Source organism: Arvicola amphibius, chromosome 6, assembly GCF_903992535.2.
Source record: "Arvicola amphibius chromosome 6, mArvAmp1.2, whole genome shotgun sequence".
NCBI classification, from domain to species: Eukaryota; Metazoa; Chordata; class Mammalia; order Rodentia; family Cricetidae; genus Arvicola; species Arvicola amphibius.
The window spans coordinates 35,444,474-35,468,056 of record NC_052052.2 but is presented as its reverse complement, the minus strand read 5'-3'; the positions used below and the strand labels follow the sequence as shown (position 1 = coordinate 35,468,056).

General features: G+C 44.7%; 1 protein-coding gene across 1 annotated transcript; it reads right to left on the bottom strand.

The window, feature by feature from the left end:
- Nucleotides 1-288: 288 nt before the first annotated feature.
- On the bottom strand, nt 289-23,284 carry LOC119816746 (cytochrome P450 4X1). The gene is made up of 12 exons (XM_038333672.1): nt 22,836-23,284; nt 20,157-20,298; nt 19,097-19,141; nt 16,289-16,416; nt 13,369-13,496; nt 13,137-13,291; nt 11,553-11,653; nt 10,809-10,999; nt 5,186-5,319; nt 3,988-4,052; nt 2,676-2,758; nt 289-1,239 (listed from the first exon to the last, which is right to left on the bottom strand). The coding sequence occupies exons 1-12, from the start codon at nt 23,007-23,009 to the stop codon at nt 1,065-1,067; spliced, it is 1,521 nt and encodes a 506-aa protein (XP_038189600.1). The 5' UTR covers nt 23,010-23,284; the 3' UTR covers nt 289-1,064.
- Between the last annotated feature and the right edge of the window lie 299 nt (nt 23,285-23,583).

The window sequence follows — 23,583 nt, the reverse complement described above, 5'->3', positions numbered from 1 at the left end:
AGGTTCAAACAAGTGATGAACTTAGAAATCTTTAAGTAGTCCCCATTCAGGCTTCAAAAGAGTAGTTAACTCCAGAAAATACTTAAACGATTTTTGTAATATTCTAAGCTTAGACTTTCTTATTCAAGATTCAAACCCAAAAAATCATAAGGAAAAGTGCATATACAATTTATTTATTTATCTATTTATCTATTTATGTAGTTATTTATTTATTTATTTATTTGGTTTGTTGAGACAGAGTTTCTCTATGGAACAGCCCTAGCTGTCCTGAAACTCACTTTGTGGACCAGGCTGGTTTTGGACTCACAGAGATCCACCTGCTTTTGCTTCCCAAGTGCTGGGATTAAAGGTGTGTGTTGTCACTGCCTGCTGCCCTTTCTCTTCCTTAGGAACTACTCAGAAAACTATGTCTGTGTGTTCATTAAATCTTATATCCATCCTATGAGGTTTTACAAGTGAGGAAACTGAGGCACAGACTATATGCCTCCTTCCAGAGACTGGACCAAAGTGAGACATCCAGATTAAGTGGAGGAGCCGGGGTCTGAAGCTAGATGACCTGGCTCTGGGGACTATTGATGTCTGAGAACACACACAGACCTTATATATGGAATATGCAGAAAAGAGTTACTAAATTACTCTTAAAATGCACACTAAATTACTCTGCTTTAAGGGAAAGCAGTAGGCTTTGTCAGGTCGCGGGGTACAGCCCAGGTGAGGGGGCATTTTAGCTACACTTCCTAGTGCTAAAAAAATTTTGCATTCAGCACACATCCATTCTCCTGTTACTTGTATAATTCTGAAAACTATTAAAAAACAGAAAATATATAGAAGTCACCCAGTGATAGGTTTTGTAATACTCATTAGAAAATAATTTGAAAACCTCTCCAAGTTATACATATGCAGGGTCACCTGTGTTTCCTGAAAATGTCTTTGGGTAATGTACAGCTGTAGAGAGGCCCAAACCCACGGCCCTCTAACTCTCCCATCAGACTTAGATTCTTCTCCATTTGCCTGGACCATTGGCTATAAACTGAAGAAGGAAATTTAGTCATTGTCCCCTGTGTCTAACAGTCAGGGAGTTTCTTCAGCTGCAAATAGATTCCATGCTTGGGTCTGAGGACAATGTGGCTGGAAAAGGCAGGAGGCCTGGTAAGGTCTGGAAACACTTGGAAACGGAGCAGAATCAAGGCAACGGCCACCTTTAATTCCAGCATGGCAAACTGCTGCCCGATGCAGTTCCTGTGGAGGGAGAGAAAGGGGTTAGTTTCTAGAATAATAAGTCTGGAGTCTACGACAGCTCAGAGGTTTCCTCTGAGTGAAACATTTTTTCCATTAGGGAGAGCAGGACTCAAGAAACTCCAGATGTGGACGGACTTCACATCTGGACAATCTGTGACTTGGAAATTCATGAGGGCCCCTCTCCAGAGTTACAGAAGCAGTAAGCAACTCCTGGGAAGGAGACTGAGCATCTGTGCTGCCCAGAGACTTCTCAGACCAGTCTGGGAGCCTACAAGTTTTGCAGAGAGTGCCAGGGTTGCAGCTTTTGTGAGTGGGCACTTGTACTGGAGTTTTTGGCAAAGCAGCTTGTGGTGGTTTGAGTAAGAATGCCATCCCCTCCCAGTAGGTTCATGTATGAAGATGATGTCTGCTCCACAGTTGATGGGATGGCGTGGGAAGAACTGGGAGGTGTGTCTTGTTGAAGCATGTATGTCTCTAGGGAGTGGGCTTTGAGGTTTCCAAAGCCCAACTAGCTGGGCGGTGGTGGCTCATGCCTTTAATCCCAGCGCCCAGGAGGCAGAGGCAGGAGAATCTCTGTGAGTTTCAGGACAGCCCGGTCTACAAAAGTTAGTTCCAGGACAGGCTCCAAAGCTACAGAGAAACCCTGTCTTGGAAAAACAAAACAAAACAAAACAAACAAACGACAAAAAAATACAAAAGCCCAGCCATTTCCTGTTAGCTTTTTCTCTCTGCTTGGTGCTTACGGATCAGATGTAAATTCTTAGCTACTGCTCTCACGCCATGCCACCAGGCTCCCTCTCATGACAATCATGGATTCACCCTCAAACTCTATAACCCCAGGTAAACTCTTTCTTCTACAAGTTGTCTTGTCATGGTGTCTCTTCACAGCAAGAGAAAAGTAACTGAGACACAGCATCTTTAGAGCCACCGCGTTCCCATGAGCAACTTCTCACTCTTGTTAGTAACCCCAGCAAAAAGCCAGTGATTCACTAAATTAGGCGTTAATACATCACGATCTGCTGGGGAGTCATCTTTCTGGGGTGAGTAGATGTGTTTATGTTACTTTTCCCCAGAAAAGTTCTCTTACACAACCAGAGTAAAGCTGAGTTTTCACACCAAATATCACTGAGACTTTCAGACTTTGTTCTTAAGTTGCTCCTTGTAAGAATGTGGGGTTGAAGGGTTCAATGTGATGCTCTCCCTGAAGAAGGCAGCAGCTGGAGTCACCCACAAATTGTTTCTCCTACTAGCATTGAGCCTGTGAACGATACTTACAGTGCAGGCTTGCTTTCCCAGGCATGACACAGGGGATGTGACATTAAGTGGTACTGTCCGTTGTGAAGCGATGGGTTCTGGGAGAAATTAATGGAGTAGAAGGGCTAATGGGTATAAATAAGCTTTCTGTGTCTGTTTTCAACAGCTTAAGTTGGCCTCACCTTGGGCCACTAGAGAATGGTAGGAAGGCACAGGGATGTCTCTGATCAGAATTCTCCTTGGTGAATCTCAAGGGGTCGAAGACCTGAAATGAGAAGACAATGCCATCACCAGCTTGACAATAACACGTCTTTTAAGGTGATACTTAGTGCTGATACAGAAACATATGCCACAGAAGATATTTAAAGTGTTCTGTAGGCCATATGTTAAGAAGATAGCATTAATTTTAATAATAGATTTCATTAAACCAAATAGTCTATCATGTACTTATTACAAATAATTAAGGGAATATTTCACTTTTGAGGGGGGTACTGTATCTTCAAACTTCATATTGCAATTCCAATTAGCCAAGTTGCTTACTGGTCACATGGACAACACCTCTATAGACCTGGAGGAGTTATCTGTCCCTCCCCTGTCTGCTAGCCAGTCTAAGAGTGTACCCACTTAGCACAAATGAGATGTAATGGTCCAGCTTTTTATTCTACAGAGTAGACCGAAAGCCCTAGTGGTTTACATAGAAGAAAACACTAGTGCCTATGTTTTGGATTTCAAACATATTGAATTAGCTCAGGCTTTCTACACATCTCCTTGCCTGTCCAGGTCCTCCCTTCTCTCTTTCTGAGGTTATTCTGGGCTCTAGACAGCTGACCCACATGGTTTGGAACAATACAAGGCATTGATGGGGATCTGAAGAGCGGCAACCGAGAGTCTGGGGTGTTGACTATTCATTGGCTGGCTCCTCCCTGCTGGTTGTCCTAGACTGGCAATATCTCTTCTGCACGGGGCTGTTTGATGTTTCCTCTCTAGCTCCTACAGGCTGTGTAACTCTCCCCTCTGGGGTTTATCGGGTCTAGAAAAGTTAACGATTCTGAAAGATATCCACTTTCACTTGCTTCCCCTAAACTCTGCCCATATCTTCACAAACAGTTCCTTTATGGAACATTTGAACTGAGCAACACAAGTGTGCTATCAATATCGCCAGGATCCTGATTGCTTCATACAATAAAGGAGACACTGAGCTGCCACTTTTCTCTACTGACGAGCTGCGGACCTGCAGAAATCTACTAGGTGTTCAAAAGAGCTTGACAGGCGAGTGACTGAAACAGAGGCAGTGACAGTAGGGACTAAGGTCTTTAGATCGCAATAAAGATAAAGGATATGAGGCAAAGATAAAGGATATGAGGCGAGGACAAGGTCATTAGCAGCTGAGTTTTACGCATTCACATTCACAGCGCAGCTGTTTTCAGGCTTAACTGTCAACACAGCAATCCCTCAGCACCACTCTCTAAAGCAGTCCACAGAAGAAAATATTACCTTCGGGTCTTTCCAGACGGCAGGGTTGTGGTGGAGACCCCAAATGCTGAGAACCACAGTCATTCCTGGGGCAGGAGGGGAACAGAGAAAACTGCTGGAGTGTGCGGGAAGATGTCCTCCCGCTGAGCTGCATGCCAACGCTCCACCAGGGAAGGACGTGGGGAGAATAGGCTTGGGTTTGAACTGTAGTTTTCAAAGCAATTATTTGCCAAATTCATAATTTTATACTAAGGCGCTGTTGGTATCTGGCCAAAGAGCTAAACTGTACTTGAGTTTTCTGCCTTGTTTGGAATTACTGTTAACATTTAGGCAGCGCTCCACAGAGACTGTTCTGTTCTGCCCTGAAGACCCAGTGGCTAATTTCTCTTGGCACTGTTCATCCGTGAAAGGTGAAACATTTGGGCAAATACTCATATGGTTGGTGGTTAAAGCAATGAAGGCAAAGAAGAGGGAATTTGAGCATCATTTTCTTATCCAAAATAATTCTGGTTTTGTCCACAAAATCAGAGCCACAGGTTGCAGGCCTTGCCCTCAGCTGTCCTATTGACCTGTGGACACTAAAGCAGATGAGGGAAATGATAGCTTATGTGATCCTGCTGCCACCTATGTGCCCTGCGCAGAGACATCTGACTTCACACACAGGGTCACTAGAGGTTCTAACTTTGCTTCACGTCTGTGAACCTTATATACATATTGGGGTTTTCCCAATGGGTTTTTGGAGATATCAAAACTATTCACAAATGTTTTGTAAACTGTAAAGTACTGAACACATGTCTGTTAAGATCACATTCCAAGGGGGACATGAGACAATGTATTTGAAGGTTTTATACAGACTAAGTATTGTCCGCTTCTGAGTTGAGGTGGGGATAAGGATTCCTCTTCCTGTCTCCTACACTAACACAATGGTGCTCCTCTCCTGTCCAGACCCACTTGGGTCTCACAAAGATTATCTTAGAGACAGTGTCACAAAAGATGAAGCCCTTGGCTGGGTTTCTCAAAATGAGGCTGGAACCCCACAGCTCTAACTGGCTATGTGGCTTAGGAAGGTCACTGGGGCTCACATATGATCAAGGGATTATCCTCCGAGCTTTTAGTAGCTGCCCAGCTCCAACCTAGACATCCCAAGAAGCCCCAAATCCCACTAATTGTCATCACTGTCACCTTCAGGATCTCAGGATTAGGAAAAGAATGTGAAGACCTGCAGGCAGTGAGTGTCCATCTGGGAGGGTAAGGGGCTTGCTGAGTTCTCTGGAGATGGATGGAATGGGAGGAATCAGGCGGAGTGTCTCCTGGATGCACATTGTGGTGTACGACATTTCATTCAGCTGGTCCCTGTGAGGACAAAGGAGAGAAGTGACTGAGACACCAGATCTGTGTTGTATTGGCTGTTTCTTTTCCTAGCACATGTTACTGTCAGGGTAAAATGATTTTGTCTAGGTTTATACAGCGTATTGTTAAAATGTGATCTTTTCTGTCACCATGTCAACAGAAGTCCCAAAGGTGGCAGACACACAGATGCCACGTGCCTAACAACAGGATTTCTGACAAGCAGCGCTGCAAGCCTTAGCTTTTCATGTAACGGAAGAATGTGTATAAGGCGCAGCTAAAGACTGAATAAGAGGCTAAAGAAGTTTGAGAAACAAATATGTAAAGAGAATTGTTGAAATATTGAAGTACCTTGGAAAACAGAGTCGGGTGCTACTCATCCTAAACAGGGGGAGACTGACTTCGGGCTACATAGAGGGGTTTGGTATGTGCTTCCCTGGATTTTGGGAAGCACAGAACCAATCACGAGTGACTCAGAGCAGACAGACTGGCAGGGAGATCAGCTGAGCAAGGTAGGGATGCACAGGTGTACCTGGGGAGTCAGTGAGCTGAGCAGGAGGAGGGAGAGCCCCAGATCAGCTGGAGAAGCACTGTTTCCAGAGTTCCCCTGCCCCATGAATCAGCACTAGAAAGTTCCAGAAAGGGAGTCTCCATGGTAACTGCAGATGGAATGACTGAGAGACGAGAAAAGCACAGTGTTTGCGAAACCCTGGACATGACCACGATAGTTTCCTTTCACACCGGAATCATCTCTGACACAGTCAGAGTCTTGGGTTGGGAAGAAGTTGGTCAATAAGACAAGCCAACAACAAACTCCTCTCACTCTACTGGCTTCCAAGCCGAAGTGTCAAGGAGGGGGTAGAGGGAGAGGTTCCAGGTGGGCAAGCACGTGAGTGGTGATTTGCCAGTGCTCTGGGCTAGACAAGCTAGCTACTGGCTTGAGAGTGGCTTGTGACTTCAGTAGATGGGACTCCAGGAGACTCCTTAAGATTTTTGCCTCTGAGATGAAAAGAACTCTTCCCCCAGAGCAAGTCTGAAGTGAGAGCAGAAAAAGGATGCAATGGTTTATCTGTATAACTAGCTGTGAGATCAGGAAAATGGCTGCATGTATTTAGTCATTTCTGCCTGATCACATTTCTGTTTCTTTTTCTGATGGATTACTTTAATGAGGGTGTTGGCCATTGAAAGATGTAAAATTTTTAATTCTGTATTCTTTCCCCATCAAGGCCAAGAAAGAAATGGGCAATTGTGTCTACTCTGGCACTTACATAATTAAGAGACACAACTTTACCCATATCAATGTGAACAAAAAGAAAAATTTTGGTTTGTTGTTGTTGTTTTGAGACAGAGTCTCACTATGTAGCCTTCTGTTGTGGAATAATCTCTTTGTATGCTGTGAAGATATGTTGCTTTCATTGATTTAATAAAGAGCTAAAGGACCAATAACTAGGCAGGAAGAGGTTAGGCAGAGATTGCAGACAGGGAGAGAGCTCTGGGATGAGGAAGGGCAGATTCACAGGAGACGTGGAGAGAAGCAAGATGAGCATGTTGTGCTGAGGAAAGGTACACAGTCACGTGGTAGAATGTAGTTAAGAAATATGGGTAAATTTATGCCGTAAGAGCTAGTTAGTAATAAGCCTAAGCTATCAGCTGAGCATTTATAATTAATAATAAGTCTCTGTGTGGTTATTTGGGAACTGGCTGGTGGGACAGAAAGTTTCAACAACATAGCCCTCAATGGCCTGAGCTCTCTGAATAGACCAGTCTGGCCTTGAACTTATATAAATCTTCCTGAGTAAAGATCATCATCACCATCATTATTGGTTTTTCAAGGTAGGGTTTCTCCCTGGCTGTCCTGGAACTCTCTTTGTAGACCAGGTTGGCCTTGAACTCACAGCTCCACCTGCTTCTGCTTCCCCAGTGCTGGGATTAAAGGTGTGTGCCACCACTGCCTGCAAGCAAAAGATTTTAAACCAACATAGAAATGGACTAACAAGAAGTCAAAGAGAGAAATTGCTTAAGATATTCTGAATGTCACATGTAAATTTCATTAATGAAAATAATAGGTATGTTATAGAGTTTTTTTTTTAATGGTTCTGGGGCTGGAGATTGCTCATCAGTTGAGAGTGCTTGTTGCTCTTGCAAAGGAGCTGAGTTCAGTTCTCAGCATCCCTGTTGGTGGCTCACAACCACTCCAGCTCCAGAGGATTTGATGTCTTCTTTTGGACTTGCGGCATCTGCACTCGTGTGCCTATACCCCCACACAGACACTCCCATCCACATTCTTAAAAAATAATTAAGCTTTGTGCTGGGTGGTGGTGGTTTATCCCAGCACTCAGGAGGCAGAGGCAGGTGAGTTTGAGGTCAGCCTTGTCTACATAGTGAGTTTCAGGGCAGTTACACAGAAAAGCCCTGTCACAAAAACAAAACAAACAAACAAACAAAAAAACCCCAAACCCCAAAATCTTTAAAAATGTGCTCTTTGTAGTATTTTTTTTTCTCTTTCTTCCAGTAAGAGAATCGTTAACAGATCTTTTGGACTTTAGGCTTTTCACCTGGCTGGGACTCAATTACTGTTTTGTAATTTAGATCAATTAAGAATGAGAAAAGCCAACACATGCATTTCCTTCTCTTCTCTTTTCTTTCCTTTTCTTTTTCTCCTCCTCCTCCTCCTCCTCTTCTGTTTTCTCCTCCTCCTCTTTCCCCTCTCTTCTTCTTTTTCTCCTCCTCCTCCTCCTTCTGTTTTGTTTTTTGAGACAGGTCTCACTATGTAGCTCTGGCTGTCCTGGAACTCACTATGTAAACCATGGGGATCTCACACTCACAAAGATCTACCTGCCCTGTGGGATTAAGGGCATGTACCACTGTGCCTAGCCTTTTTTTTTTTTGTAACTACAACAGAGAAGATGGAGCATTGAATTCATCTTGGAAACGGACATCATAATCTCCCAAGTTTAGTTAATAAATAGGAATGGACTAATCAACAAGGTGACGGGATAGACAGTTCTCCATTTGGGTCCTCCCAGCAGCAAACCACACATATGCTAAAGAACTAACATTCAAAATATATATTGGGGGCTGGAGAGATGGCTCAGAGGTTGAGAACACTGACTGCTCTACCAGAAGACCTGGGTTCAAGTCCCAGCACCCACATTGCAGCTCATAACTGTCTGTAACTCCAAGATCTGACACCCTCACACAGACATGCACGTCAGCAAAACATCAATGCACATAAAATAAAAACAAATAAATTATTAAAAAACAAAACAAAAAAACCCAAAATATATAAAGAACTGAAATAACTCAAGAAAACATAACTGGTTAAAATATATGAAAGGGTCTAAATAGGCAATTTCTCAAAAACTGACCTACAAATACTTGACAGGCTTGTGAAAAAATTCTCAACATTGCAAGTCATTAGAGAGATAAAAATTAAAACCGACAGCGAGACATCACCTCACATGTGTTAGAGAAAAGACAGATTGGAAAAAATAGGATCCTTACACACTGTCAGTGTCAGCGTGGGTCAATACAACCAAATGGAAAGAAGCACGGGAGTTCCTTTAAAAAATTACAAAAAAAAAGTATCACAAGGTCCAGGAATTTCCTCTGTCAGTACATTTTCAAAGGGAATGAAGTCACTGTATCAGCTGTGGCTTTACTCGCTATCGTCCAGACAGGGAACCAACCTGAGTCATCTGAAGAGTGGATAAAGAACACGTGGTACATACACACAACACAATGCTAACTAACACGTGAATGAACCTAGAGGATATTATGCAAAGCCATATGAGCCAGACACAGAAAGACAAATACCCCCTGAGCCCAGTTACATGTAGCTTTAAGAGGCTGCATTTGTAGAGGCAGAGAGTTGAGTAGTGCCCCTAAGGAATGGGATGGCAGGAGGTTCAGAATTCCAGTTAGCTATGGAGGAGCCACATTCTTGTAATCGCTAATAACTTGCTGTATATTTGAACTTGCTCAATGAGTATATTTTAGATGTCCTTACCACAAAAACAATTGCATAATTATTAGATATGCTCATTGGTTTAGTTATTTCAAAATGCATACATGGATCAAAATAGCATACTGTAAACAGTATACATACACACACTATGTAAAAACATATGAATTTTTTATCAGTAAAAAGTCATGACTTAACATTGTATTTTATGCTATATAGATGAAGGTGTGTGTGTGTGTGTGTGTGTGTGTGTGTGTGTGTTTTGGGATGTGAATATGCCATAGTATACATGTGGAAGTCAGAGACAACTCTGTGGAGTCAGTTCTCTCTATCTTTAAGTGGATTCTGGGGATTGAGTTCAGAGGCTTACACGGCTAAGCCATCTTGCTGGCCCTCTGCTCCTGGCTTTTTTTTTTTTTAAATGTGAATACTGGGGATCAAACTCAGATCCTCATCCTTGTGCACCAAGCACTTTACTGGCTGAGCCATCTCCTCAGCCCTTAGATAAAGCTTTGAACTTACAGTTGCTAATGACTGTTAGTTCCTTATAAAGTGAGATCTCTACTGCCTTTAGAACGTCAATTTTTGTTTTCTGAGCTGACCTTTGCTTATGAAATGTGGCTCAGTGGTCTTCAGCATTTTTACCTTTCTGTCCCTTTAACTGGGGCATTGGAATCGGCTTATGAGGGATATGTTGTTTCTTTGTAAACAGTGTGTCTGAAGGACTCATCCATTATCTAAAGCTTATTGACAGCAAGATTCATTAAGAGTTGAGGCTGTCTCCTGGTTTGCTCACTTTGTCCAGAAGTGTCAGATCCTCAGGGTGGGGGGGGTCTCACTAAACCCCCACGGCCAGGGTGGGAATCTGTCTTTTAAATCTGGTGGTCAGCAAATACCTCTGTTATTGCCCTTACCGTGAGGACTTTAATTTGTAGTGTGACGGTCTCTCTCTTGCCTTAGACTGCAGATCATCGAGGACAGGGTCAGTACAAAATCTTAGTCATCATTTTAGTGCCTCAAGTCTTAAAATGTCCCCAGTCTACATCTTCTAACTCAACAACAGTGTGCACTATGTAATATGTTCAAAGACCAAATGTCACCCTATCCTGAAGAATAACACCAGTGACCAGGAGATTAGCTAGGGTGTGACAATGAACTCCATGATGCAGCTACTCCTTCAGTCTTCTCAGCAAAGGAGTCTCCCTAGAGTCTTGTCTTTGAAGCGCTGCACATAAGCCTAACGAAGGTCGTCTGTTCCTCACTTCAAATATGCCAGAGCTTGGGTGAAAGAAACAAATGCAACATTGTGTTGAAAAAAATAGTGTTGGGCGATTTTTGAATAGTGAACTTCCTTTGCAGAGGTTAAGGTTAACGTGAGGCTCTTTTCAGAAAGAAGAGACAAGTGGCCTGCTTACACGGCTTTGGCATACACATACCTTGGGATCCTGTGGTCATTAAGGCACCAGGGTAAGAAATAAGCACAACCTCAAAAAGAGTGCTAGGAAGACATACTGAGGGCTGCAGATCTTACCAGGTGACGGAAGACCCGTCTCCCAGGATGCTCCTGATCTCTGTCCGGCATCTGTCTTGATGCTCAGGGTTCAGAGCCAGGCAGTAGAGAAGCCAGGAGATGCTGGCTGCAGAGGCGTCGTGCCCTGCCCACATGAAGGTGTTCACCTCAGATCGCAGGTCAGTATCTGAGAAGGCTTTTTCATCTTCAGCCTGCAACAGGCAGCAGAGACAGCTGAATGAAATGTCACAATTTCCAAACTTCACAGATGTTTGGAGACACCATCCAAATGATAGTTTTATAGAAACGCTAGAGTTTCAAATAAAGGTTTCAATTTTTAGTTCAGTTTATCAAACACATATCACAAGTCCTGTTCTGCTCAGAGCCAAAAGGAAAGCAGGCTTTGCATAAGCACTTGGAAAATTTCTTCACCCTTTCAAATGTATCGAATTTCTCAACATTTTCTTTTGGAAGGGCTTGCTCATCCATGCTTCCATTTCCCCCCCGTAAGTCTCTAAACCCCTGGTATCTGTATAGCTTCCAAATCATAGCAAACAGATATCCAGTCTTCACTGATTTCTGGTGAGTTACAGGCTTCAGTCTTTCTTCCAGACTGCACAAAGAGCCATGGCTCACAACACTCTATAGTTTGCATTTAGCAGAGAAGGTGTGTTTCTGTCTTTCCATTTCAATTTCATTTGCCTATCCACCCTCCCACACGGCTGGCAAGCTGTGTGAGCAGACCTAAACTTTTGGTGCATTTACCTGGGCAGAAAGGACAATATCCAGAAAATCTTGAGACTTTTGAGTGTCTTCTTGCTTTACTCCATCCTTGAGGAGTTTCTTTCTATCCTGGATTATCTTTTCTGCATAGAATTAAAGGTATTCATTACCGAAGGGACAGCTAAGTCAAATCACAACCAAATACATTATAAAGCGAGGCAGAGCCCATACAAAGTGTAATGTCTTATCTGCTCTCAGAGGCCAGAGGGGGCATATTATATCTAAATACATTAACCTTGCATGAGTGGTTTATTTTTCACCAACAGACCACTTTTAACAGAAGTTTCACACAAAAGAGATGAAACTTAGTTTCTGTCAGTAGGCAAGCAGTGTACTCAAGATAATCACTAGGTGAGATGCAAACGACCATCATTGTTTTCCTCTTCAGTTTCAAATCCTGTTTCCACGGAAAATATCCCGTGAAATAGCCATCAGAGAAAACACCCCACATACGTAGTAGCTAAAGGGCCCAAAAGCAAGCAAGCAGGCAGGCCGGCAGGCAGGCAGGCAGGCAGGCAGGCAGGCAGGCAGGCAGGCAGGCAGGCAGGCAGGCAGGCAGGCAGGCAAGTAGGCAGGCAAGCAGGCAAGCAAGCAGACAAAAGCAGAACATGGGCAGATAGAGTATGGTCATGCACCTTCTACAGAAATTTGTTTTCTGTCTTAATTGGGGTCAATTTTGTATTTGAATTTACCATTTCATATAAATTTTAGTGAATTTTGGATGGAAGTAAGCCAAGTAGTAGGTTTTTATTTTTTAAAAAATTTTTCTGTGTGTCAAGAATTTAGCTCCTCACCCATGCTCATGGAAACAAAACTAATTAAACTAAGCAAGTTGCAAAAAATAAGTCATGGAAGTAGGAGGGAGAGTAGCTGGAAAGAGGAGCTTCAACAGGAGAGGGAGGCCAGGAGACAGAAATGTGGGAGCGAACATGTTCAAAACTGTGTACATCAATGAAACTGCCAACAAAGCCATTGTTGGGGCCAGACTAATAGCTCAGTGCTTAAGAGCATGGGCTTCTCTTCCAGAGGATCCAGGCTCGATTCCCAGTACTCACATGGCAAAATTCCAGGCTGTCCTGGAACTCGTCATGTAGATCAGGCTGGCCTCAGACTCACAGAGATCACCTGTCTCACTCCCCCTCTTGAATGCTGAGATTAAAGGTACACACTACCATGCAAAGCTTTTGGGTGTCTTGAATACATACCCACATCTCCTTTTTCCTCTATGCCTGTTCTGTGCCAGTATTTTAGCTTGTGATTATAACTTAATTTACTGCTAAGGAAGCCACATGCCATGTGCATTTTAAAATCTTAAATTTTCCCTTGTTATATATGTACTTGTAATAATTGCATATAACAAAATTGCATAATACATAATGGTGAGGTACAGACTTATCTTAAAGGTAATTAAAGTTGTAATTATTCGAGCAGAGTCCATATTAAAGCTCCATGAAGAACAAGAATTCACTTCCTACTTACTGTGAGACTTATCCTTCTACATATAAGACAGGTATGATGTTGCATGGATTTGGGTGACCCACAGCTAAGACTGGCCCATGTTTTTACCTGTGCATTGATGGATCACTTTGCCTAACTCCTGGAAGCAGTGGCCCTTAGGGCTGAATTTGAAAATTATGTCATGATGATGCCAGAAATTGTACAAGCGAGAAGATATGATTTCGCCAAGTTCAAATGTTGCCTTCATATAAGGCTCATAGGTGCTAGAAGAAAAAGTTGGAACAATGGGTTAATAATTGACTTGGATCACAGAGAACTCATTTACTGCCCCATCACTGACCTGTTTATCTGGCAGTTGGTCTCCTGGCCAAATGCACATTTCATGATTATGTCCAAGGCCATCAAGTTGATGTGTTCAAAAACCTCCACGGTTGTTTCCTGAGTGCTCCAGATCTTCTCCCATTTATCCTGGCAGAGGAGGCCAAGATCAATATCATCACCATTATCAAATGGTCTTTATTTGCTTTTCCCTAACCCTGCTCTTATCGTCTCGGGGACAAAAACCTGACCCTACAGGAGCCAAAGACCAGGAGTAAATAACCCATGTGTTTATTTTGGGCATGAGGAAGGGAAAACACACACTAAATGAGTGAGAAAGAGCGTGATGCACACTTCACATCTGGCAAAGGGTCTCTCAAGGGTTGTCATGGCTCTGCACGAAACAGCACAGAGTTCCATACACCCCTAATTAAGACTGCAATGCATGGGCTTCCCCCAGGGCTTCCTCCACCTCCAACCCCCAGCTTGTTAGACATCCCATCACTGCTGTCAACCACCGCACCCACACTTTAATAAGCTCAGAACATTTTCCAAAAACATCTTATATACAGTAATCGACAATACCAACAAGCAAGCTAACGTGGAAGGGGAGGATCTGGGGCTGCAATCCTAGATGAAGAGCTACAAGCAATTAATGACCGATAAGAGAGGAGAATTAGTTTTCCCCAGGGATGAGCCCCCTACATGGTTATTCCATACTAAGTGGTTGGCTCTGAAAGCATATACATACAATCCACACTAAAAGGTTGCATTATATTTGTACATTTATATAGACATGTAACAATAACTATTAAAGAAAAAGAGGGCCGGGCGGTGGTGGCGCACGCCTTTAATCCCAGCACTTGGGAGGCAGAGGCAGGCGGATCTCTGAGTTCGAGGCCAGCCTGGTCTACAAGAGCTAGTTCCAGGACAGGCTCTAGAAACTACAGGGAAACCCTGTCTCGAAAAACCAAAAAAAAAAAAAAAAAAAAAAAGAAAAAGAGGTCATAAACTTGAGAAGGAACAAGGGGGAGCATGAAAAAGGGTTGGTAGGAGGAGAAGAAAAGGGAATGAAATAATAATATTTAATTTAAAAATTGCAAATAAGTCAGGCAGTGGTGGCATACACCATTAATCCCAGCACTTGGGAGGCAGCAGCAGAAGGGTCTCTGAGTCTGAGGACAGCCTGGTCTACAAAGAGAGCCCAGGACAGCCAGGGCTACTCAGATAAACCCCGTCTTGAAAAACAACAGACAAAAATAATCCAAAATAAAGACAATCAAAAAACATTTCAGATCCAAACACTGGGGACAGAAAGAGGCCTGGAAGAAGAGCTGGTGCAGGGCACTGTTTCTAACGTCCCCCACAGACGGAAGCTCCTCACACAGCCTGAAGTGCGTTTTCTGATGGCTAAGTTGCCAAAAAGCTCCCACCCCCAGTTAAAAATACATTTATCACAACAAGGTCTTTTGTGTAAAAATGCAAATAAATGAAAATGTTAAAATTTAGTTCATTCTGTTTGTTGAGCATCTAATCTACAGGTGTCACCTAGGAGCTGAATGCTAAGTACCTACAGGTGACAAACTAGGTACTGAATGGTCAGAGACTGAATGAAAAGCAGAATTTGAAAGCCTTTCACCCAAGTGTCTATTATTTGGTTAGATGGCTTACAACTAAATGATTAGCCCTGTAAAGAGTCAATTTTTTTTTTGGTTTTTTGAGACAGGGTTTCCCTGTAGTTTCTAGAGCCTGTCCTGGAACTAGCTCTTGTAGACCAGGCTGGCCTCGAACTCAGAGATCCGCCTGCCTCTGCCTCCCAAGTGCTGGGATTAAAGGGGTGCACCACCACTGCCTGGCTCAATTTTTTTTGATGAACACATATTTGTTGTGCTTATTAATAGAATTCAGTTTGATACTTCCACTCAGGCGTTTGAGGAGAGCTATGAGCCATGTGGTAGGTTTGGAAGAAACGAGGGGAGGGGCAGGCGTCTGAGTTTGAGGTGCTCTGGACACATGCAGCAGGAGGCAGTGAGAGAGGAATGCAGAGAAACACACAGGAACGTAGAGGCTAGAAATGGCTCCTAGATGTGCTGGGGCTAAAATGGTCACTGGTGGAGCTGAATTGTGCCAGACGCTGACCGGCACTGAGGTCTGACCCCCTTCCTCGAGCCTGGAGTCTCTGCCTTGAGAACTCCCACTGATGTCTCCCACGCCACTCCCACAGAGGTTGGCACGCAGCCACAAGCTGGTAACATCTGTTCCCCACGGACAGAGTAAGTAAGGCTTGCAGGTAAGGAGGAAAACTTGGCTTTGTGGTATTTGAAGTTTACAAAAAAAAAACCTGTATTAATTATTTGCCCGCTTTTAAAATAAATACATTAAAAAGTCAAAATCTCTACACCAATAGAACTTTCAATAAAACTCATGTCTAAACCAGAAGCCAGTCCAACAGGGATGCCCCTCTGCAGCAGTCCCTGACTCTTCGGAAGGTGCCACTCATCTCAAGATCTTGCACCACATACGGGAGGTGACAGAGGCACTGAACACTTACTCAGTCCTTCCTGCCCACCAGTCAAGACCATTCCAGCCTCAGTCCTTGTCTCTCACAGCTCTGCCTAGGAGTTTCTTGTTCTTACTATTGACATGTGCAGATCAGCTTATAGGGTATGAATCTGAGTTACCTCTGAAGTCTGAACCCGTTAGCTGCTCTTGGCTTCCTTACCTGTCTCCACAGCACCTGCCACCCGAGTCTCAGCACCACAGAATGCAAGACTCTAAGACAGAAAACCAGCTCTTCTTTTTTTTAACCTCCTGAAGAATTCAGGAAAGGCCGCCACAGACATCATTACTCCGTGGGTACGTGTATCCTGACTGATTTCTAGAAGTCAGCTTTGGTTTTTCTTAACCCACCACAGAAGTGTCTAACATACTGTTTCACTCACGAGCATCGTGTTCACGGAGTGGGCCATCGCGTCCACACAGATTGATAGGAAGTCGTCACGGAATGCCGGAGTTAGGAGGCAGCGGTGTTGGAACCACCTGGGTCCATCTAGATGGAGGAGTCCTCGTCCTCGGGAAAGAAAAACGCACAAAACCTCACGCATTTACTAGACTAGGAGAGACGCGGGCCACAGGCAGCCTCTTGTGACCGACTCATCATGAAGTAGTAGTGAATGCCAAACGAATGACAGGTGAAGACGGTGTCGGCTCTGATGCCTACACCTGGGGTGGGTGCATTTAACACTGAGAGAAAGTGTTTCACAGCCTGAGAAGCTCTGATGCCCGGTGAGGTGTAGTTTCTCAGCGGTGGAATGTGGTAACCTGCGCTGCGCAGACTCAATGAGGACACACACATGAGGCACTCAACCTAGTCTGTCTTTAGCTCATGGCGGAAACGTGTTAATTATCCACCTTCTCTTTGCTGCAGACCAATCTATAGCCATTACTATGAACACATACTCATCAGAGACGAGGCAAGGACGTCCGTCTGGTCCCAGAGAGCCTCCCCTTGAGCTCTGCTTTGTGAACACATTTATCGAGGCTGGTGTTTCACAGCCTCCCACAGCCACACGTACTGATATTAAGGCTTGGCTTTCAGGGACTGGAGAGATGGCTCAGTGGCTGAGATACTTGCTGCTCCTGTAGAGGACTGGTGCTCAGTTCCCAGTACCCACACTGGGTGGTTCAAACCATATGCAGCTCCAGATCCGGGAGTCCAACCCTCTGTTCTGGCATCCATGGGCAACTATACACATGAGCATATACAAACAGACACGCAAACTCACACACCTAAAAACACATAAATAAAAATAAAATACATCTTCAAACATTTAGCTTTCCGAGGACTTTAAATTTGAAGGACAACCTTTAAGATAGTTTTATTAACATTTTTCATACAATATATTTTGATCATATTCTTTCACTTTCCCAAGCTTCTCCTAGATCCTTCCCACCTCCCTGCTCACCCTACATTATATTTTCCTCTCTCTCCTCTCTCTCTCTCTCAAAAAAGAAAAACAACAAAAAAATAAAAGTCAAAACAGACAAAAACAAAATAAATAAGACAAAACTAGATCAAAACAAAAGTGTACGATAAACCATGGAGTCCGCTTGCTTTGTGTCGGCCCCACCGCTCCTGGGCATGGGGCCTTCCCCGGAGTGTGGTTGATATACCCGGTGACACGCCATTGGAGAAAACTGATTTCCCTTTTCCAGCAGGCATTAATTTGGGTGGGACTTTGTGTTCATTTCCTGCTTTCAGTGGTCTTAAGAATGGCATCCTTTTTGCGTGCTTACAAATTGCCAGGATCTTTTTTTTGGTTTTTCGAGACAGGGTTTCCCTGTAGTTTCTAGAGCCTGTCCTGGAACTAGCTCTTGTAGACCAGGCTGGCCTCGAACTCAGAGATCCTCCTGCCTCCCGAGTGCTGGGATTAAAGGCGTGCGCCACCACCGCCCGGCCAATTGCCAGGATCTTGATGCCTGGTTTGGTTCTCTTAGAACGCTGGCCACTGCATAAAGCGCTGGGAATACAGCATTCATCTCAGCTGCGACAGCCCCAACTCTCATGCTCATTTCAGAGAGGAGGAAGACAGAGAGAGACTCTGTCCCTAGGATCGTGTAGTCTGTTACAAAGTGAACAGGAGCATGCAAATCTAGTGGGTTTCGAACCCAGAGCCTCTCTTTTTTCATTTAAGTTCCTTCCCAGTCGAAAATAAACATCAACCACAGGAGAAAGCAGCTTAATTTCTCTGCTCACAGGGTAGAGTCAAACGGCACACCAGGGAAAATTTTTTACTAAAAGGCACATAAAAATAAGAGAACTCTGTAAAGAAGGAAAATAAAGAAAACAAGAGAGGTGAAAAGATTAAATACCTTCCATAGCGAAGCTAAGATGTGGAAGAGTTCGCACACATTTTCCCCTTGGAAATGGGACTTTGAGAAAAGAAACGAACAAGGGTGCTGTGTGATGCTCTGCTGGGTTGACCTTTGGGGTTCCCTTTGACCCTCTCCTAGGTAGCTCTCCTCATACATCTACCTTACTCTTTAGAACGTGTGTTCATGTGTCATCCACTGTTTGTTTTTTGTTAAACTGAGATAGGAGCTCCCAGTAGGTTGGAACTCACCAAATGGTTAGGCTGACTGGCCAGCCTGGCGCCTGCCTGCTCTGTCTTCCCTCTGTTGGGATTACAAGTGCTCACCGTCATGCCCCCTTTTAGAGGTGGGTTGAATTCAGGTCTCCATATTCTATTTTTAAATGTTAAAAATGATATTCTTAGCCGGGCGGCAGTGGCGCACGCCTTTAATCCCAGCACTCGGGAGGCAGAGGCAGGCAGATCTCTGTGAGTTCGAGACCAGCCTGGTCTACAAGAGCTAGTTCCAGGACAGGCTCCAAAGCTACAGAGAAACCCTGTCTCAAAAAACCAAAAAAAAAAAAAAAAAAAAAAAAAAAAAATGATATTCTTAGGGGAGAATACAAAACATTGGTTTTCCTAATGGCATTTTCATATTTACGTGTCATTATCCTTTGTGCTCACTCATTCCCTCCTCCCTCTGCCGCCACCCCAACCCCTTGTATCCCCTGCCTCCCTCCAGCTTGTTCTCTTTCTCCTCCTAGATGGTCCCCCGCTCCGCATTCATGTCATATGCAGTGACGTCCCTTTCTTGATGCTCTGGAGTTCGGATGCGAGTCTCTTTGGAGCGCTCTGCTATGGAAAAGTGGCTTGGAGTGAGAGTGGGTGGCACATACATACCAGTGCATGGAGTCATGAACTGGTGCACAAACTGGCTCTTTGGGTCTGCAGAATCAAGCAGAGGAAAGAAAAGACAGCATTAGGGAAACCACTCATGACCAGTTCAAGCCTGGTTAGGCTTTCATTTGCCTGTACTCAGTGCAGCCGTGGACAGCAGGGAACCCCAGGTCACTTTCTACAGCCTTGGAGGCTTGGAAAACCCAAGTCTTGGTTCAGTTGCAGAGAAGAACAAGTCCCAGAACAAGTCATATCCTCCCCTGGTTTCTATTTCCCTCCACAATGCAGGCTTGCTTGGGGGTGGATGAGTTTCCAGAATTGGGGTTGGGATGTGTATGCTTGTTGGAAAACATGAGACAGTAAGACATAAAGGCCTCTGATGTTCTTGTGATTCTAACGTAAATATATTTTTCTGAAGAGGTGAACTCCAGACAGATTGGAGCAGAGGGACAGAGGAACACAGAGCTGCTCAGAGAAAGGTCTGTTTTGCTTAGGTTTTGTTAAGGGTGAGCAATGTGAAACCCAGGAAAGATTAGTTGTGAGATCTGCACAAAGGTGGCAGAGCTCAAACTGGCCATTTTGGCTCTGTGCTGTGCGTAATAGGAATCATGTAAACGGATTGGGTGGGTGGGGGAGGAGGGACCTGTGCTCTCAAGGGAACAGAACCTCTTGGACCATAACCAAGAGTTCGGACTGGTAGGAGAAAGTGCTGGCACTTTAGATTCTGTTCAGAGCCCTGGAGCTAGGCTTCTGATTTCCGCCGGAGACTTCTGTTCATAATGAGGAGCATGTGCGAAGCAGGGTTGTTGACCCAAAAGTTCCAAGAACAAGGAGGCAAAGGCAGCCCCTGGCCAGGCTGGTGGTGGCAGCTGGGATTTATGGGGCCCTGGGCCCTGGTGGGGCATCTGGGAAGTCCCTTAACCCTGGCAGATCTGTCCCCTCTCCACACTCGTTCAGGATCTCTTCCAGGCCCAAGGCTAATCTTTGCTTCAGATCAGGCCTGTGGGCCATGTGCAGCTCTCTCCAGGAGGATTAGGACTCTGAGCTTTGTCTCATTTCTTACCTGTTCTGCTCAGAAATATCTTTGCATAGTCTGGGTCGTAGATGTAGAAAAATGCCTGGAAGGGCCCTACCCAGCAGGGGAAGGCACAAGGGTACTTTTTGACAATCTCATCAAGCTTCTCCATTTTATCATCCTGAAGAAACTACAGTGAGAAAGGACAGGAGATTAGAGTCAGTCGGGCTGATACTGCCTTGACACAGACACAGGGTGAGTTCAGGACCCACACAGGGCTGTGCAGCAGAGGGATCTGGCTCCTTTATGTACAGAGGCAAATGTTCTTTCTCTAAGATCTCTAAACTTGGGGATAATGTCCTAAATAAAGCTAGTTTTTTTGTTTGTTTGCTTTGTTTTTTTAGTATAAACACATCAAAGGAGATACGACAGCATTTTATGAAAAATTTTAGAACTCTATAATAAAGGGTGTATTTAGTTACTCTGACAATAATCTTAATTTATTAATGTATTCATGTGCTCTGTGCTCCCCCACCCTGACTCTAGACTTGGTTATATGACTGGCTCTGATAAATCAATGCATGAGCAGCACACATGATTGGGAGGTTTAAAAACTACTTGCAAGGTCAGATTTGCCCTCTTTCTTTCTCGGGACCTTGACATGAGGTAAGCAGGGCCAGGCTTGCCAGTTAAAAGATAAAAGCGGAAAGATAGTACAGCAGGAAGAAGAGACCAAGGCATTTAGAATAACTGCCAACCTTTATCTGACCTGCTGTGAACTGTGGTGAATTAGCCAGGCTAGCCAAAGTCAGCAGGACCTCGATTCACCTAGAAAACCCCTATGACCTCATTCACCTCAAAGTGCCAACCCAAAGAATACTGAGCCTAAGAAATGGCTATTGTCAGTGGGTGGTGGTGGTGTATTAAAGTGCCTTTAATCCCAGCACTTCAGGGGCAGAGGCAAGTGAATCAAGCCCGACCTGGTCTACAGAGTAAGTTCCAGGATGGACAGGGATACACAGAGAAACCCTGTCTTAAGGAAAAAAGAAAGGGAGAAAGATAGAGATAGAGATAGATAGATAGATAGATAGATAGATAGATAGATAGATAGAGATGGCTATCGTCAAATGTAGTGTTTTTATGTAATACAAGGTAATTGGTGGAAGAACAAATGGAGCATAAGACAGAACTCATGGAAACTAAAATTGTGACAGCCAGATTAAAAACATTTTTCAGATGGCTCAGTAGTTAGGAGCACTTGCTGTTAAAGCAGAGGGGCTGGTTTGGTTCCTAGAACCCACATGACAGTCCACAACCATCCATAACTCTAGTTCCAGGCCAGGAGATCGGGAACTAGGTCTCTTTTGAGCTTTGTGGGCACAGGACATATATATATATATATATATATATATATATATATATATATATATGCTATACATATGTACATGCAGGCAAAACTCTCATACACATACAACAAAACAAATAAATCTAAAAATATCCAATGATTCATTTTCTGGGTATTTGCAAAATAATTAATTGCTCTTTCATCTGGCTTTTATGTCCACTGCAGCATTATTTACAATGGCCCAGGTTTGGAGCCAGCCTAAGAGTATATTGAGGGATGAATGAAAGGAGAGTGTGTAGTCACTAAGCGTGGTGGCTCATGCTATCCCAGCATGAGGCTTGGGAGGCTGAGGTAGAAGGATCACAGAAACTTTGAAGACAGCCTGGGCTACATAATGAGTTCCAGGACAGCCTGGACTATAGTGATTGACTCTGTCCACCCAAATCTCCAAAGCCAAACCCCCAAACAATCAAAAATAAATTAACAAAGAGAAGAAAAAGAGTGTGGTAAATACACATCTGGGAGTGCACCCGGAGGACCTCTAGTCAGCACATGGGACAAGGCACATGGTACACGGCAGAGATACAGTTCAGGAAACCGAGGAGCAAAAAGCCAGTGCACCCTTTTCCATCCATTCCCGGAGAGGTTTGTGTAACCCCTTCGCAGCGGTTCCTAGGAGTCACCATCATCCCTCCTTACCCAGGATTTTCAATTTCTTTGCTGCTCAAGTCTGTACTTTACTTGGGCCCCTCGAGATCAAAGGACGCATATTCTTTTCGTAGCCCCAGTACTTAGCACACAACTACTACTCCCAAGGGGTTGACAGAATTTAAGAATCTGCGTTGGGAGTGGATTTGGAAAACAAGAGAGACCGAACAAATGATTATCTCGCTGCACACCAACAAATCTTTCTCACCCTGTATCCTCGGAGCAGTGGGGCGGGGCCGCTTCCGGCTTTAGAGGAATCTTAGAAAACACAGTTAATTTCATTCTGGTCAGAATGAACCAAGGGTGCGAACTATTGCGTTCGATTTTGCATATTCTCTACAACTAATATGTATAACTTAGACCAGCATACTGAGTTTAAACAATACACGTGGAAGATATGCCCAGGCGACTGGAGACTGAATTGACACCCAGCGTTCTTATATATTCAGGCTTCCCAAATAACACCCCCCCCCCCACCCCGTCTCTAGCGATCCTTCTCCAAGGAAATGAGAGAGACTCCAGTATTACAGAGGAGCGGAGAGCCACCCCACCCCATCCCACCCAGGAACTGGGAAGTCCAAGAATAACCCGGAGCCGCAAGGGAGGGAAGGAAAGAGCGGCTAAGCTAAGAGGCTTCCTCTGCAGCATCCTGCGGCGCCCCTCCCTCGGTCTACCTTCTGGTGTCCGAGGAGCCAGTGGGCGGGCGGCCCCGGGAAGGGCCGCAGGTCTCGCAGCAGTCGCTGTCTTCGCAGGTAGAGCTTGATTGCTTGCATCAACCCCAGCGCCAGGCAGAACACCAAAGCCAGGTGCAAGGGCCGCGCCCAGCGCGTCTCCAGCCAGGCCTCCATTACTCTGCGCTCGCGGCCGCGCAGGCAGTGGGTGGGTGGGTGGAGGATATGGTGGTGATGGTGGGAAGCCGGTAGCTTTCCCCAGCCCGGAGCTGACGAGGATCACCCAGCCCCCTCCCCAGTGAGCCCTCGGTGTAGCAGAGGTGGGGGAGGGGCCGCTTCTGCTTGGGAAAAAGAGACCTGCCCTCCGGGATTTCCAATCGGTTACCCACACATTGGTGCAAGCCCGGATTCAGGCAGATTTTCTTGTACGTTCCTGGGGTGTCTTATTTTAAGCGTGACACTTTCCAGTCGCAGAAGATCTGAATTTAGATTTTGAAATAATGCTCGGGCTGAGGTCATTGTTTCTCTTCCTTGTCACGAACAAAAATAAACTGCTATGCCAAAGGTCCTGCTTTCTCACTCCGGAATTCTATAAGCAGTCACAGGAGCAAGGCTACATGTGCGGCTCGAGCTGCCAAACTGTGCTTGCGAATGCTTTGCCCTTGTTCCTTACCCCGATTCCCAGCGTGCACCAACGTCTACCACGGCCCATTTCAAGCTGTATGAGGGCACCGAACCCCGAGTTGGGAAG